The following is a 16,990-nucleotide window of genomic DNA, read 5'->3' as shown; positions in this document are numbered from 1 at the left end:
TCTTTCTGCAGAAGCTGCCCCCGCAGTTGGAGGAAAAGTTGATTTCTACGACTGCTACTGTCGAAGACGAGTTGCGCAAGTGCTTTGACTTACAAGGCACAGGAGACGATGAGGTGAGGTTGATGCTTTTGTCTTTTACAGCATATCGATACTGTGTCTAATTACGGGGGCATGTACAGCAGTCTCTTCCTGGTTTTGGTGGTGGCACAAGCTGGAAAGGGTAATGTATTGTACGTATGTCTGAAACATGGCCGAAATGCTGCTTAGAAAGTGAGTTGCATAAACTGCATAAGTGTACCACCTACTAGGCGACATACATTTTCACCCAGCGTGCATTACTCTTGGTTTGTTGCAGTCTTAGAAAACCTGGAACAGATTGCAGGACAGCTATTCCTATGATTTGCACATACTATGTGACTATGTGTATGCCTTGATCAGAAAACATTTTAAATCTATGTCAACTGGGAGGATGTGGCCTGTCTCACTGATCTTGTGGGGTTAGCTTTGTGAGACAGTAGCGCTTTGTGCATTGCTTCATTCTTTACTGACATGCTTGAAGTCTTTTTTGTGCTTTCCCTCCTGTAAGTGCATCTGCTCTGTAAGCCTTGCTTTTGCCCATCCTAAACGCTGAATGCATGTTCTGGTGTGAGGGCTGCTTTGCTGCTCACCTGCCTTTGAGCTGCCTGCTTTTTTGAAGTGAAACATTTGTCTCTTTTTGTCCCTGCTTTGAAACCTGCACGGCATGAATTATGCCAATTTTTAGGGCTCTGCTGTTTGTAGAAGCTTATTAAAGAAGCCTTTTCTTGTCGACTTTTCTTACTACAATGCAATTTGGACTGCAGTAAAGAGTAAGCTGCCCCTGTGGTATACTGGTGAGAAAGCTTGCAAGAGGGACGTCCTAATAAGAATGTTTTGGTGGGATGAAGTGTAATGCTTTTACAATTGCATATACCCATACAAAACCAAGCTGTATTTGTCCTGTGTCCCTGAGAGGAATATTTAGCTCGTAGAAAGATTAAGAGCAGGCTTCGGCAATGACATGTTTGTCAATAAAGCTACTTCCTGCTATATTTAAGCAAAAGCCTCAGTTGTGGCAGAAAAAAAAAATTGAGCATGTCAGTTTTAATAAAATATAACAGCCAAGTTCATGTCTTAAGTTAGGCAAAGTGTCCTACCTGACCACGTCAAATGTGAACATGGTTCCTGTAGTGCTTTTATAGCTTCTGAGCAATCACATAGCTCTCTGTATTACCACCCATTAGTACAGCGATGGGGTCTCAGCTTTGCAGAGGATGCTTCTTGTCATTAGCCATCCGTACCCCAGCCTGGCTGAGCTGTGACATTAAAGAACTCAACATATACTTGCTCCCGAATATTGTGCTACAGACGGGTCAGAAAGTACTGTAATGGCACCTGAAACGTGTTAGTAGAATGTGTTAGTAGAATGTGTTAGTAGAATATGCTAGTAGAAGTACCATAGTTTTTTTTAGCTAATGTTTTCACATTGTTTCCTAATGTTTATCAGCTGAGACTTCTATGGAAAACCAGGCCACTGGTTTTGTGTGTCGTGACACCTTATTGACTCATGGTTGTGGTAGGTGGCTTACTGTTCCCAAGAATGGAATAGTCGGTCTGGTAGCAGGAGCCAGGTTGTTTTGATATGGTCGCTGGGGTGCTGTCTTCTTTCTCTTGCAGTTGTATATCGCCCCACCTCCTTCTTGCATTGCAGCTTTCGATATCTGATCCACCGTCATCGTGTTGCTTTCGATTGGCAGCCCACAGCAGGCTGTCTGCTCCGAGACAGCCTGTCCTCAACGCACTGAGGCCCCAGGGCATCCTAACATCCACTGCAGTTTTTATATCGCAGCTTGTGCCTCAGTGGCATGAGTGACACCCTGCGAGCACTGTTTGCTAACCAAAAGGAGCAACATATCTTCTGGCTAAAATCAAAAGAAAAGTTGTCATGATGAGGCCTTTTATGCATTTTATGCTATACATGTTTGGCTATGAGCTAAGTAGAAGTACACTTGACCAATCAATGAATTTAATGATGTACATGGCATGTAATACTGTGTATATACCATTGATTTTATGTTCTGACCAGGATCATGTCTGTATATATTATGTCCCTGTGATATGCATGTTTTTGATAACCATTGCAACCAGTGAGCCCTGTCGGCTCCAGAGCATGAGCTGTTGGAGCTGACGCATTCGAGCAGTCATTGGCTTCAGTGGTCATTGAAGACATGCATGCGACACAAGCATCAGTGATCACATTTCATGTTAGTTCATTTCTTTTCTTGCCAGCACTTGCACAGTAGTCTTTGTTCATGTGCAGCGTGCTCTGGCATTGATCTGAGCTGATCAGGAAGATCATTTGATGTTTGTTGCACACTTTACATGTATGTTCATATCTAGCCAAAATTATAACTGGTCCAATTCATTCGCGCCCCAAAACACAATTCAACACACTTCAATGGCTTGAACCCTATAAAAGCCTATTTATTTATTTATTTATTTATTTATTTATTTATTTATTTATCAATTGCAGCAACTCTTATAGCTCCTGCAAGGACGTTAAAATTAATCAGTCAATCAACCAATAAAAAGTTTGTCTAACATTTTTGACCTGATGATTTGATTTCTTTGAATAGTGTCTTTTTGCATAAATGAGTTGGACCTGCTAAGATTTCTGCTTTATCAGAATGGAATACGATGACCAGGACTGCTGTATGCATTTTCTTCCACACATATTGCATGTTTCCTACCTTATTTTTATGTGTTATCTAGCATTGATACTGCTGAAGTGAGCAAAGAAAAATTGCCCAGGTCATCTTGCTGATACAAACTACTAGCTCCCGCTTAGATGTCTCCTAATTTTTCAGCTTTCTCCTATTCTTTCGCAGTTCCTTTACTTGTCTTTAATGAAGCATATGTTTAACGTAAATTATTGTTACCCGAGTACTTGCGATATTGCGAACATAAAAGAAAAGATTATAGGGGCCAGATGTGCATGCTGTCTTGTTTGTGAAGATAGAAAATACCGTATCTAATCAAGCCATTCCAGTTTGCCTTTATGTAAGGTTCCATATGTGGGATAAAAAAAAAATCAAAATTTTCACTAAGGTTTGACAGCCGAGAGGCTTATTTCCTTTTTGCTGTTTTCATGCTTTGTGGATCCAACCCCTGCTATACTATACTGAATTGTGGCAGGCAAACAGAATAGATGTAAATGCAGTACGCGTGCCCTTTTCTGAGACCAGTGAAAAGCTTGTACTACAACTCCTGAGCATGCATAGCTCGTCAGTGGGCACAATGCCACTTATGTGCTTTTGTGCACTTTTGTAGTCGCATTACTTATGTTGTCTGGCATTCTGTATGCCTTTGCTAATCTCTCGTGCGACTCAACTGCAATAGCCCTATCAGTGACTGTGTGTTGGTTGTTAACAGCAACCTTAGAAGCACGCTGAATCTGTTGTCTTGCTCAACTTGGACACCTGATAAACTAGCCTTCAACAGTGCTCACGGTCTTTTAGTGTAAGTAAGAATTATTTGTGTTTAACTTACGAAGTTAACATTTGCAGCATTGCACATGAGACATTGCTTCAGATTATTGAATAATTTTTTTGCACCTTTTGTGTATGCTTAACATTTTTATGCAAGTTTTAGCTGCAGTTTCTGCTGTATGATTAAAAGGGACATGTCATATACCTTAGGCATGCTCACTTTCATGGCCCTCAGCTGAAGTATATCTTTCACCATGCCTCCCACACGACATACTGCTTTGGGTGAGGCAGTTGCTTTCAATGAATGTCATGGCGTCGCACTTGCATGGCATGTGTCGCCTGTCAACATTGCACGCTTGCTGTATTGCACCCACAATGCTTGCACCAGCTTTACTTCGGCCGGCTTTCCTTTGCCCTAGCATTGTTGGTGTCAGTAGTCTCCACTTTATCATGGCCACCTCTGCAAAAAGAGCAAAGATAGGGAAGGTGTTGTGAGCTAAGGTGTACTGGGACATTGCCATAGTTACGTTCAAATCTCAGTGTAGTGCAAAAATATATGTCTTTGTGCATGACACAGTCAAACCTCATCATGATGAAGTCGCATCCAAGATGAAAATACCTTAATTTTACACAGTATTCGTTATATAAGCAAATGCTTGTTACATGCCGATATTGGCAAGAAATCTTGTAGATTAACTTCGTTACATCTGATAACTTGGTATATCCGTGATCATTATATTGAATTTTGACTGTAATATGTAATATGTAGTATGGGCAGGAACCATTAAGACAACATGTCCAGTTACTTGTTTAATGGCCAAAACAGTCCTCCCCTTGCTTTAATTGAAAGCCAGGCCTTGCTGCAGTGTCAGTTATTGGACTGAACAAGGGACCAGTAGTCTGCAAACGGAGGTTGCATCCTTGAGTTGTTGTTAACCTGGCATCCCATTTGCTGTCATTCCTCACGCATCAGCAAGAGCATAAGCGTCCTCGGAGTCTGTTCAAGCTGAAACTGAAGCGTTCCAAGACAACTGCTTCATCCTCATCATCTTCCACGTCGGTGACTCAGCCACCCACCAGGACAGAACCGTCCCTCTCAATCAGTAGCGGAGGTGGAACGACTGACGATGGCTCAGCAGGTCCCATTAGTCTAGTTCCATGCAAGAGCGGGGCCAATTGTGGCACACCAGAATCTGCCACCTCTCCTCCTCCCCCACTGTCCAAGTCGCCAACTGTAGCACCCAAGTCACCGGCAAAGTTGTTGCAGCATGGATCTCCAGAAAAGTTGGCTGTCGTCGGTTGTCGGCCAACTGCCTGGTCAGCAGAGCAAGTGGCAAGCTGGCTGGCAGAGATCCACATGCGAGAGTACCAGGACCACTTCCTGCGGCACGACATTCGTGGCGCTGAACTGCTCAGCCTAGAGAGACGCGATCTCAAGGTATGTTCTGCATACTATGCACCCTGAACGCTCAGCGACTCATGCACTCCTCATTTAAGTCTTGGCAAAGAACATTTATGGTAGCTTTTCCAGTGATTATAAATGCTTTGATCTCTATTGGCAGATGCATCGTGAAATGATTCAGTAAACAGTTTAGTAATGAGGATCAGTACCTTTTTTAACGTCATGCTGCTTTGCAATAAGCAGAAATATGCTGATATGCTACACTGTGAACTTGATAAACATACATATAGGCTCATATGAATATCAGTTTTCTAGGTTGAAGCGAATATTAATCAGTGTCGAATAATTTCCAAGTGAATAGTCTGAGTAGCTGTAGGATTGGCATAGAGCCTTGACATAAGAGCCAGATTTTGACAAATCTAAAGGAAGTTAGCTCTTTACTTTCAAATAGGAAACAGGTTCATCTTCGAAGTCAGTTTATTTTCAAACTGCCATTATTCAGATATTTTCATGCAAAATGCTAGTTCAACATTTCTTACAGCACCAGCTGCACAGAAAATTTGTTTGGAGGCTCTTGCTCACTGTTGTACTTCAGTCCAGCTAATGTTTTGAGGTGGTTGAGGCCATGGAACATTTCGCATTCGCCCATTGTGCGTCGTTGCAATGCTGTGAAGTGCAACCTTGACTGCGTGAAGCTGGCAGTTTATGCTGTGTTGTGCAAATTCAGCTTGCTGCTTTCTATCTACATACGGGCTTTGCCTGTTCCATTCTGGAAGTGCACAGACAACAAAAAGTTTTTAATTTAGCAGTAAAATTCAGGTACGAGTTATGTGCGAATTTCGACTTGAAGTGTGGCCTCTGGCAACGCAAATTATGCTTTGAAGTGTGGTTTTATGTCACTATCACGTGAACAATTCGTGCATCCGTGAATGGAGACTGTTCTTACAAATATTCGGGTGTTGTATGCAGTTAATTTTGCAGGTTACATGCGCTGACTTTTTGTACGGCTTATACGCGGAAGAATACCTAGATTCATTCATTTCGATAGCTTCTAACAACTACCGAAATTCGAGCCGCAGCAAATATTGAATAGCATAATAATGAACTAAATATTTTAAAATATTTAATTGAATATTTAAAATATTGAATTTTCACACAAGCCTGCATATGTATCACGATAAAAATTCCAGATTACCTTGCAAGAGATATTTTCCCATTGCGACCTGTCACAGTGGCTCACAAGCTGTGGCATTCTGCACTTAACTTGTGGTGGTGAATTCAATTCTCGGCTGCTGTAGCCACATTTCGATGGTGGCAAAGTGCAGACATGCTTGTGCCTAAGGTGTAAAAGTAAGATTCCCAGGTAGTCCATCCTGGAGCTCTCCACTACGAAATTCCTCATGGCCCCTGTGTTGCTTTGGAAGTAATCATTTTCTCGTATTTCGTCATAAGTCATTTTCTGATATTGACACTAATGCAGGAATCTTGCAAATGTTGCTCACAGGCTGCAGCCATTGTGCATGTCCAACAAGGCTCTCTTAAGAGGAAGATTTTAACCTAGTGCCAAAACTGCTCTACCCATTCAAATCCATGTGAAGTACAAGAAATTTCTTATTAGACTACCGCTGAATCAATGTGAATGAGATTTGTTGCATTTAAGAAAAAAAAGCTAAATTCTACTGACTGTTGGGAGAAGAATTTTGATTGAGGGCATTAAACATTTGCAAAATATACTTAAAAAATTTTGAAGCAGGAAGTTTGTAACTGTCTGTCTGTTGTTGGGTTGGTTGGAACTTCAGCAGATATATTTGAAGATATGTGTGCGCCCATATGTGTGCGTGCATACGTGCGTGCGTGCATGTGTGTGTGTGTGAAGATTATGTGTGCGCTGAATGCAAGTACCAGCAAATTGGCTTATATAAACCTCGTATGCTTACAAAGTAGTGCCAGTAACGCACCTCTGTTCTGCATAATAGAAAAAATTAATGCGTGCATAAATCCTCAACATATGATGGCGCCTCATAGGTTTCCCTAAGGCATACTGATCTCATGATGGAATAGTGCATTATATTCAATGGGTTGTTTGATTTACTTATTTGGTATGTGCCACCGGCTGTGTACCTATTTCTGGCCAATCCTCCAGAATGGGACAAAAGAGCCCATGTAGAAAAAGAGGTACAGATTCCTTGAATGCAGCTAGATAGGCATTACACTTCTCTGCACACACACTCGTTGTCGCCACAGTATTTTTTACAAGCATCAGATGTCTCCTTAATCTTCATAACATCGCTGTGTGGATGTCTCAGTGTGTTTCTGCCTGATTTGCTGTTTTCATTTCAGCATACCTTGTGAATGGTATAGCACATACACATAAAAATTGCAGGAGAATAACGTTATGACCATTGTGATGGATAAACATAAAAATTGCATGAGGTTGCACGCTGCATAGGATGAAAGTAAATACAATTGTACACATCACCGTTAGTTGTATAGATATAATTTAATACGCACAGCTTGACTGTATCTTCAATTCATATAGATTTTAACATGCACGACAGGTCTGCGTAATTTTTTTCCTTGCAGCTTATGCAAAGTTCTTACATTGTTTACATGTGTTCTGCAAGAGTTGTATTCACAAATGAGGAGTGTATTAAAAGTGGTGTAAAACACTACATCAATTTTGTCTGCTTGAACATAGACATCTGTCGTGAAAATGCATGCATACCCTGTGTTTACCTACATTTATCATGATTATCATGATTTATCATTTATCATTTATCTGATCTGTAGCTTCTGCATGCACCCACTGTGATTTAGAACGGAGTTTTTAGTATTCTCATCATTTCCTACTACTGCTGAATAAGGTTTAGGTCTGTCAGCAGGCTCCCTTCCTTTTTATTGGAGAAGCATCTCATGAGTAATTATCGTGCAGGAGCTGGGAATCACCAAGGTTGGTCACATCAAGCGAATTCTTCAGGCAGTGGCAGACCTAAAGAAGCTTTAGCAATGACCCACAACATCATCTGAGCCTGACTGTCATGAAGGAAGGCATTGTATGGAAAGAGTTTCTGCAGCCAGCAGATGAAAGTCATACGTGTTGGCAGCAAGGAAGCCATATCAGACAGGCCGGGCAGCCAAAACACTGGGACCACTAAGGGCAGGATGCGAATGCAGTGCCGCCGAGGCCTGACGACAATCTAGCTCTTTCTATAAGTGTGGGCCCTGCCATGTAGTTGAATGCAGCCAACTGACATTCCATCACATACTGTGCTAGTCGCCCGGGGCCATTTTACATAATTGTTTTCTGGCAACGCGCTGTGGTGGCTGAAAAAGTGGCACCACCCTTTTTTTTTGTTGTTGTTTTTCCACTGCACAAGTGTAATTGGGCTGCTCCAGCTTTGCTTCACACTGAGGTCTACTGCCATGTGTTGACTCTTTTGCCGTAATTGGCCAACACAGCCTTCGACACCATCACAAAACCCCATTCTTTGCAAGCAACAAATGAAACTGTCTGCCAATAACTTTCATTCCACTGTGAATACCAGGAGCGATAACTTTGTACAGCACTACATAAATCACAATGGTTACTAGACTAGTTTGATCTGAAGGGTACAATGGGCTTTTTATTGTATGGCACACTGGTGGAAGCCAAGTGGAACAGCTCCAAAACAGTGGTGTGCACAGAATGTTGATTGTTTGCCTGGGAGCCCTGATGTAATAAGCGGATTTCTTTTTTTTTCATATTTGGCGCCTGGTACTTTGTACATCTTCATAACATTTAATATTGGATCACGCTCAGATGTAAGACTGAATGTGTGTATTTATTGTTACGTCCTTGCGAGTGCCTGAACAAATTACAATGCTTAAGCTCGAGACTGTGCATATTTTGCTGTTGTTTTTGTTTTACACCAACTAGCTACTTATTTCATGTTAATGTGTAAGCTAATAGTCTAAGGGCACCTCTGAAAGGAAATGGGAGTGTAGGTGACCTAACAAGCAATGTTCCAAGATGTTTCACTGACACAATGTTTGACTAGAGTATTAGGAGAGAAGGTGTGAGGACTAGTACCTGCAATATCTGTGTACTTTTATTGCAATGGGCAGTTTCCAAAATTCTGAAACTTGGTTGCCATGCAAAGCTTTCATTAAACCCAAAATGTCTTCTGCACAGGAAATATGTCTATTCCAAGCATAGACTAGTGCTACAAAAGTGCAGCTAGGCAAATTCTGGTGTATGAAATTGTCACCGAATTTCTTTTGTGCATATATTTTTTTTTAATTAATAGTGTTCTGCAGCTCTAACTCTCAAGCAGCTGCTCTCCAAGATGAATCTAGGTTGATGCTATCCTTGTTTTTCTACCCTGCCTTCAGCTAGCAGCCTTTAACACAGGCTGCAACTGACACGACCTCCAAGTGTTGAAAAGGGAAATCAACTTATAGAGGTCAGATAAATGTAGAAACCATTTGTTTGTTGCTATGAATGCAAAAGTGTGGCTGTGGACAAGCTTTTGGGTGATACGAAGCCTTGCAGGGAGTGTATAGAGTTCCAGGATTCTGCAAATTGTCCATTGATACTGCTGAACTGAACAATACTACTGCAGATTTTGAAGGCTACATACCATAAGCATAACCGGTTTGGTTAGAATTTTGTTCCTGTAGCTGAAGCATTAAAAAAAAACAGCCTTCAATAACTGCGGGTGCATACTACCAAATACTGTATCTATCTCAAATCAACTTTTGAAACCATTGTGAAAAATCTAGCACAGCATATGATCCCACATTGGCCTGGCAAAAGCATATGTTAAGGCTCTCTGTATGTGAGGTACTGATACTCTTTTAACAATGGAAGCATACACTACTGGAAATCTGTGTGGAGTGTGAATTTTATTGCTGCATATCCTTATGCTGCAGAGAACTGATCTGTTGTTGACCGTATTCCACATGCATACTAAGCTCCATAAAGCAATTTGAAACATTCTTCATAAGAATGCCTAATGTGCCACTCTCTTTAGTTTTGCACAAAAACAGCTGCTCCCAGGATCCTATTTGTTCAAACTTAGCCACTACAGTATAATTACTGGTTGGTCAATATTGGTGGTATGCATCTCAAAAGCAAAGCCAAATTGCCTTTTCAGTGTTCTCTTGTGAGTGAGCGCACGTGTCTCTGTCAGGGTTGCACCTCATGATGCACGTGTGCCACCTTGTCCCCACTGTCTCCCGTGTAGAGGAACTCTTGTACTTGAGCATCGCCAGCGATACCACTTGTGCCAACCTGCACTTGTATCAGTGGAACCCGTTACTACATGTTATACCAAAGATCCCTGCACCTCACTCGCACATATGCATCCACTTATTCTTGTGGCTGCCGAGAGTACTGGGTGTGGTAGTGTGTAACCACCTGTGTTGAGAAGTAGCGTTTGTTCCTCTTGTGTGTTTGCACTGGTGTCATGTCTTGCCTGAGGGTTAGCTTTTTTTGGGGGGTGACCTTGCACTGCAGTGCACTCCCTGCAGTGGTGCTGCTCTTCGTCTGAGCGAGCCTCATGGTGAATGTAGCTATGGCCACTTGGGTCAGCTAAGCAAACGCTCTGCTGTTAAAGAATAATTTTAATGCAAGAGGCGACATCAGCCATCCTGAGAAAAAGAAGGCGTGAACGCAAGGGTGATACATAACAAATGTAGCAGCATTTCTGATCTTACTAGAGTTTTCTATGGCGGACTCTGAGCACTTCTCAAATAGTTTGACACCGCAACAGTTGGCATGATTAAAATGTCTAAAGCTTTGTGGTTATGCACTTAAATGCAGAATATTACCAGCACCACTTATCTTGTTGAAGTACCCAGAGCAATAGAAGCTTGGCTGCCTGCTGTTGGCATGACATGTGACAAAAGCATATTACATTGCAGTCTTTCATGTAGCACTGCCTTGTTCATGCAAAAGGCAATGTTTAGAAACAGTGGAAGTGTGAGTGTGGAAGAGTTTTTGCAAATTACCAAAATAATAATGTTTTAATGCAATTTTGCAATAACAATGCTAACCATATATATAAGTGTAGTTGGCTTCAAAGCTTTGTGTCAGCGGACAAGCCAAGTCAAAAGCATCAACTACATCTTTCATTATTAAACATTTTATTTTCAGTGCTCCAAATTGCAACAGAGTGCTAGGTATTGTTATTGAAGAAGTACCTAGTCCTGAGAATATATAATCGTCATGCAATAACATAACTTACCCATTATTGTAACTTTAATCTGCAGTTTTTATTTCACACCTTTCTCAGTTGCATTGCATCAATTTGTGAAACTACATTCATGGAATCACTTTCACCCGACTTGCAAACAGCAGAAGGTAATTTAACACAAGGTGTAAGTCTCCCCATAGCAAACCTTATTACAACTAAACTGCTAATGAACCAGCAAACAAGCATCCACAAAATGTAGATACATTGATTAAGATAGCCTACAACTTCGATTAAAGCTTGATCATCTTTTGTACAATGATTGTAGCTGAATTGGAATGTACTTTTTTTTTTGAACAGCTAAGAAATGTGAGTAAATTCCACAACCCAATCATGTTCATTTACCATTGGACATGTGCATCTTTTGGAAATGAATTCCATGATACAGTTCTCTGCGTCATGTGCTTGATGCCTTCCTGCAGGGGGCATGTGTACCACGCTTATTGCAGGGTAATTCATTTGTACCAAATGTGTAATGCCTTCTTTCCAGTGTATAAATACACACCTTCTATCTGACCCACAGTTTTCAGCAGGCATGTTTTATATGACTCAGGGTTGCACTGCACACAGATGACAAATGCTCATGAACAAAAAAAAAGCCTTGCGTTTCGCTTCGGCTTTACTGTTGGACAGTACTGGGTAGTAGTGTAACTATGAGGCAAGTTTTTTTGCCATTCTGCTCCCGTATGCTATGGATGACCATGCAGAATAGGGGAACTAGGGTTAGTGGTAATGCAAGAGGTTGTAGTGAACCAGACATTGTGAGAAGCACTGCAGAAAGGTTGAAGGAATGTGTTGCATGCTTAGAGCAATCCCTGTGCATTAGCAGATGTATGTGTCATAACCATGGTACAAAGGTAGAAAACTCTTGGATGCCCAAAGGTAGAGGGCCTCCTTGCTGCAGCTGATGGGTGACTGACCTTGAGTACTAAAGCAGTTTTCTTTTATGTGACTTTTCAGTTGCTATGCTAGGCTAAATGCCTTGAAATCAGTGCCTTTATCTGGCGGTGCCGCTTTTGTCTTATCAGAATGCTACTGACATGAAAGGAAAGGAAATAGAACAAAGTGGTGCAGTAAATCCTCACAATTTTGTATTGACGATTCATGAAGGAGAACAAAGGTTGTCTCTTGTGGCCTGTGCTCGCATAAAGGTGTGTGTGTTAGAGTAGCCTTTTCTTTAAAAAATGTTGCTGATGGCATCTGACAGCTTCTAAAAGCGCTCTTCTTTCCGTCACTTTCTTTATTTTTCCAGGTTTATCATGCTATGGGGCTGGCGAGAGGCACGATTGTATGCTATATATCCCACTAAATTTCAGCTCTGCTGCTTCAATGTACAAATATTGCTGAAAACAAAATTAGACAGAACAAGGCACTGTCATGTGTTTTATAATGCAAATACTTTCAAAATTGTAATATTCTAATATGAAGGCTTTAAGTGCTCTTGTTCTCGTTTGACAGTCTCGTTTGACAGACAGTGTAGTGTGGCATATCAAGCGTGTCTCTCGCAGCTTGTGGCATTTCATTTTAGCACAGTTACTTTAGAGATTCTGTTCTGCATTAGCTCACATGTTGCAAAAATTTTGTTCAATACACTACATTCATGCAGAAACCAAGTTCATATTTCATTTAGACTGGATGAAGCTTCACTTTAGCATGTTTAATCATTCCACATAAGACCACATGGAAAAGTTGTCTTGGAGGTGTTTGCTCACTGGACAACACTCTTGTCACTGGCCTGCTTGAATGTTACCTCCTGTTAATGTCATTCTTTGAGATAGAATATCCACATTTCTCTGTTATTTAGCAAATTTTGGTCACTAACCTTTCCTTGTACACTGGTAAGGACCCTTACAGTCATTGCCAGAAATACAGTGTTCCACTTTCCTCTCACAATTTCTCTACACTCTCCCAGAATATGTAGCTTCCGACTGTCACATCAAGCGTGACACATGTCACACACAAGCACATAATGCAGCAGCAACAGTAGCACTTGCGTGAGTGTGCAGGAGTGCATGCTGTTTATCGCCGGCGTGAACATACTTGTCTTATGAACACTCTGTGCCCCTCCATGGGGTCTCCAGTTGCATTCTTCACTATGTACCCATTTCCACATGGTCAAATGTCCTGTAACAGACTTAGTTGTTGAGTGAATAATGTGTACTTCTGCACGTTGCTGACATGATATAAGCATTATGCTGACGGATGGTCGAAGAAATTAAGTGTGAGGTGCCTTTGGTATGGTTAAAGTCCTTTTGGGGTGAGACCATGCATCTGGGCAGCTTGACCTGTGTCGCCATCTAGTGGTAGCAGCAGCGAGCATGTGCTATCTGTACTTCATTTTAAAACCAACTTGTACATAGTACTTTGCTAATTATGAGGCTCCATGACTCTCAATTTAAAGGAGCGATAGGAAAATGCTGTTAGCATACACAGAATGCAGCACGATCAGCTAAACCATATTGGTCAATGACAAAAGCACTCTCAAAAGCAATTTGACCACAGACTGTATGTATATGTAGTATATATCCTCTGTGCTTGCTGTCATGTGAAGTTGGCAAGGCCACGGTATGCCCATCTTTGGCATTGACTTGCACTGGGGCCAAGTTTCTATGAGGCAAATGATGACATGAAAGGACACTTATGTAGCTATAGCACTGCGATACATGTTTCAGGAGAGTAAAAAATTTCATTAGAAACTAGTAACACACATCATGCAGAAGGACTGTAATCGCCTCAGGCTGTAATATCGATTGCACAAGATAAAGTTCACTTGTGATTGTGGGTAGCTTGTTATGTGCAAATGTGGTCAGGGATACTCTTGCCCACAACACATCCTATCAGTCAAGGTGCCATGATGTTGTAATGTCTGTAGGGGTGAATTAGCAGCAGCATTTGCATTGTTCCAAGAAATACGTAACCACCTCTCTTCCTTCCAGCGAATGCAACGTATCGTGCAATTTCCTAAATCTGTCACACTTGTCTAGCTCATAATACATATGCTTTATGTCAATTATGCACTCTGTATTACTGCAGCATCATTGACACATACCACTTTCTTAAGGAAAATATTCTTGTGGCTGTCAACATAGGCTGTCAGACAGCATCCCGTGTGTGTGCATTACAAGCAGTCACGTAGCATGGTACTTCTGGTACAGAACACAATGGCTAACCATGGGGTTTGAAATAAAAAAAAATGTGGTTTGGGAAGCATCATGTTAGAGACCAGCTTCTTTGTTTTTGTGTGTGTGTGTACATGGCAACTTTACTCTAATTTTCAACCTAGTAGTGGTCATTTCTGCTTTTCTTGAAGGGATACGAATGATGAATGTTATGTTAAACTAGACTGGTAAGAAATTACATATCACAATCTTTGGGCATTCACTCAGAAGCAGTTAATAGTTTATCTATGAACAAGGACTACATTGCATTCTAAGAGAACCAAAAACTTTAACTATATTGCTATATAAAGTTCTCTTACGTTGTAAGAAAGTTTTCTTAACCAATGTGATACAGACGTGTGAATAGCGCTTTGAAATCCGTGACCTCATACAAACATACCAGCACCACATGTAAATGAAACACACAGAAATGGAAGCTTCACTATTCATTTTCTGAGCCAATAGCCAACTGTTTTCTGTGAGATAAATGCAAATCAAGCCTTAAAAATACCTCACCAGACTGAACTTAGTGTTTAGAGTCCATTTAATTTCTTCTTCTTGCCAGCTGGTATACTTTGTTCGTGATATATACTAGTTTCCATTCTGGCCATGCTACACCCCACACCACAAGCTTATCAATAGTTCAGCAAGACAGTTCTCCATGTGCACCTGCACATGGGACGAGCAGGTTGTATGTAAGTACATGCAGTACCGACCAATCGTGCCTGTAAGAAGGGTGTGCCCATTGTTTTTTTCTCCTTTGCGTCATGTTCACGAGTGCAGTGTGCACAGTCACTGGTAACATTCCATGATGTTTCTTGTTTCCTGTACGGGGTGCACATCTCATTTTTCTCACTTTTGTTCTTTGTTCAGTCGAGACTTTAGCCTTCATTGATTAAAGAACAAAAGCTTAGTTGTATAGCTGTCACTCAGTCTAGCATTGTACACCTCAGCATTTAAAAATGGCCCCACTTATGAGTATGAACAACATTGATAATGCCCTGTTTGTCAGATCTCTCAACGTTTTACTGTTCCAAAGACCTAACAAGTTGAAAGGGATCTTAACCAGCTGCACTGTAAAATCCCACTCATTGTTTATTTAGCAATAGTGCATGTTCCTTAGATGTTTGTGTAGTTTGATGTATGTAGGCTGTGTGTCCAGGCATTTTTTGTATCCGATTGTGTGCTCGACAAGTACACGTTTGGTGCTGATTGAGCACTACTCAGAAATCAGGTGAGGGAATGTGCCAAAAGTGGTTTTGCAGAGACAGTACTATTCACTTGCATTAGGCCACTAAAAAAAATAAAGGAAGAAGGCATGCATCACCAATTGTCCATATTTTGTATGGTCAGCATTGACTGATTGATCAATCAACACTGAACATGAACAGTTGGTATTGCGTGGCTTCCTTCTTCTTCTTTCCTTTTTAAATGGTTCAGAAAGCTAGCTTTTGACTAAAGAACTATTGCACTGAACCCTATGCATTCTCATGGCATGCATATGCTTGCAATAGTGGAACTTATGCATTACTTATAGTGCATTCAATCCTCTTTCTTCTTTTTTTCACACTGTTCCATGCAAGATCAAGGTGTGTCTAAATCTGCAGTCCTTGCAGAGGGTAATTACTCGTAGGTAATTTACATGTTCTCAGAATTCAGGCTAAAAATTGCACTTCTTTACTGCTTACTTTGGCACACTTTTAGGGAGTGTGAAAGTGCAGCATTGTAAAAGCTTTAGGGGTGCTAACAGTGACGCCCGTTTTCCTTACGCTCACACACATACATACACACACATCCTTGGCAAAAGTACAAACCGCATGGGCAGATACATGGAATCATGTTGGCTAGCAACTCTTGTTGTATACTGCTACTATGCTACTATACTGCAGCTACTATATATACGTGAACCTTACAAGTGTACTTGAATGGTTTTCTAGCTGGCTGCTGGTCACTGTGTGAGTGCATGCACTTTTTGATGGCCATATGCATATGTGCGTGTCTGCTTCCTGTGTTTCCCTTTCTCTCTGTGTTTGTGTGTGTGCATATGCTTGCTATATGGTTGTTTGTATATGCTTGTATGTAAAAGTATCCCTGAAGAGTGTAAAGCACACTCCTTCTCTGCTATTTCTCTGGGCAAATACAGGATGCTCAAAAGCATTGGTAACTCAGCCTTCTCCCCTGTACCAGCGTTTTACTGGCACTGTGTATGACTTCAGATGTGCACACTTTTCCCACTTTCAAGGTCTCTGCACTTGTTCATATACAATCTCTTTCATGGGATCATTTGGCTAGCTTTTCTTATGTGTGCACTTTGTTCTGTTCGGTGGCAATAAATAACGTGCTTTAAGGCAAGAGTTGAACAGTGTATGTGTGTGCGTGTATAGATTGCTTCGATGCAATCACCCAGATGAATATACAGTTCTTTCTGAAAATGCAAGGCGTGACAAGATTGCAGTGACAGTTCAAGGCTATTCTTTTCTCACAGCTCACCTGGAGCGTTGTCTCAAAAGCGCTCAACACAACGTATTTGTTTGTCCTTCATCAAGGCTCATTTGTAATGGTAAGCAAGCCAATTGGATGAGTCAGTGGTCCAACCAAGCTCTTGAAAACAAGTTGTACAGTACGAATAGACAGGATATATAGAAACACAAACGACTATTCACACTCTGCAAACTCTACTGACAAGAATCA

The 16,990-nt window shown here is 41.2% G+C and overlaps 1 protein-coding gene across 3 annotated transcripts in view; it reads left to right on the top strand.

The window, feature by feature from the left end:
- The window catches only part of LOC142571369 (diacylglycerol kinase delta), a 481,001-nt gene extending 464,348 nt beyond the window's left edge, over positions 1–16,653 (top strand). For all 3 annotated transcript variants that reach the window (XM_075679655.1, XM_075679654.1, XM_075679656.1), the window contains 3 exons: positions 12–113; positions 4,480–4,944; positions 7,841–16,653. In XM_075679655.1, the coding sequence (XP_075535770.1) occupies positions 12–113; positions 4,480–4,944; positions 7,841–7,912 (639 nt within the window). In that variant the 3' untranslated portion in view covers positions 7,913–16,653. The remainder of the gene's footprint in view (positions 1–11; positions 114–4,479; positions 4,945–7,840) is intronic.
- The last annotated feature ends 337 nt before the right edge of the window (positions 16,654–16,990 follow it).

Source organism: Dermacentor variabilis, chromosome 2, assembly GCF_050947875.1.
Source record: "Dermacentor variabilis isolate Ectoservices chromosome 2, ASM5094787v1, whole genome shotgun sequence".
Taxonomy (NCBI): Eukaryota; Metazoa; Arthropoda; class Arachnida; order Ixodida; family Ixodidae; genus Dermacentor; species Dermacentor variabilis.
Note: the sequence above shows the minus strand (reverse complement) of the source record. Positions and strands in the feature narration are given on the sequence as shown.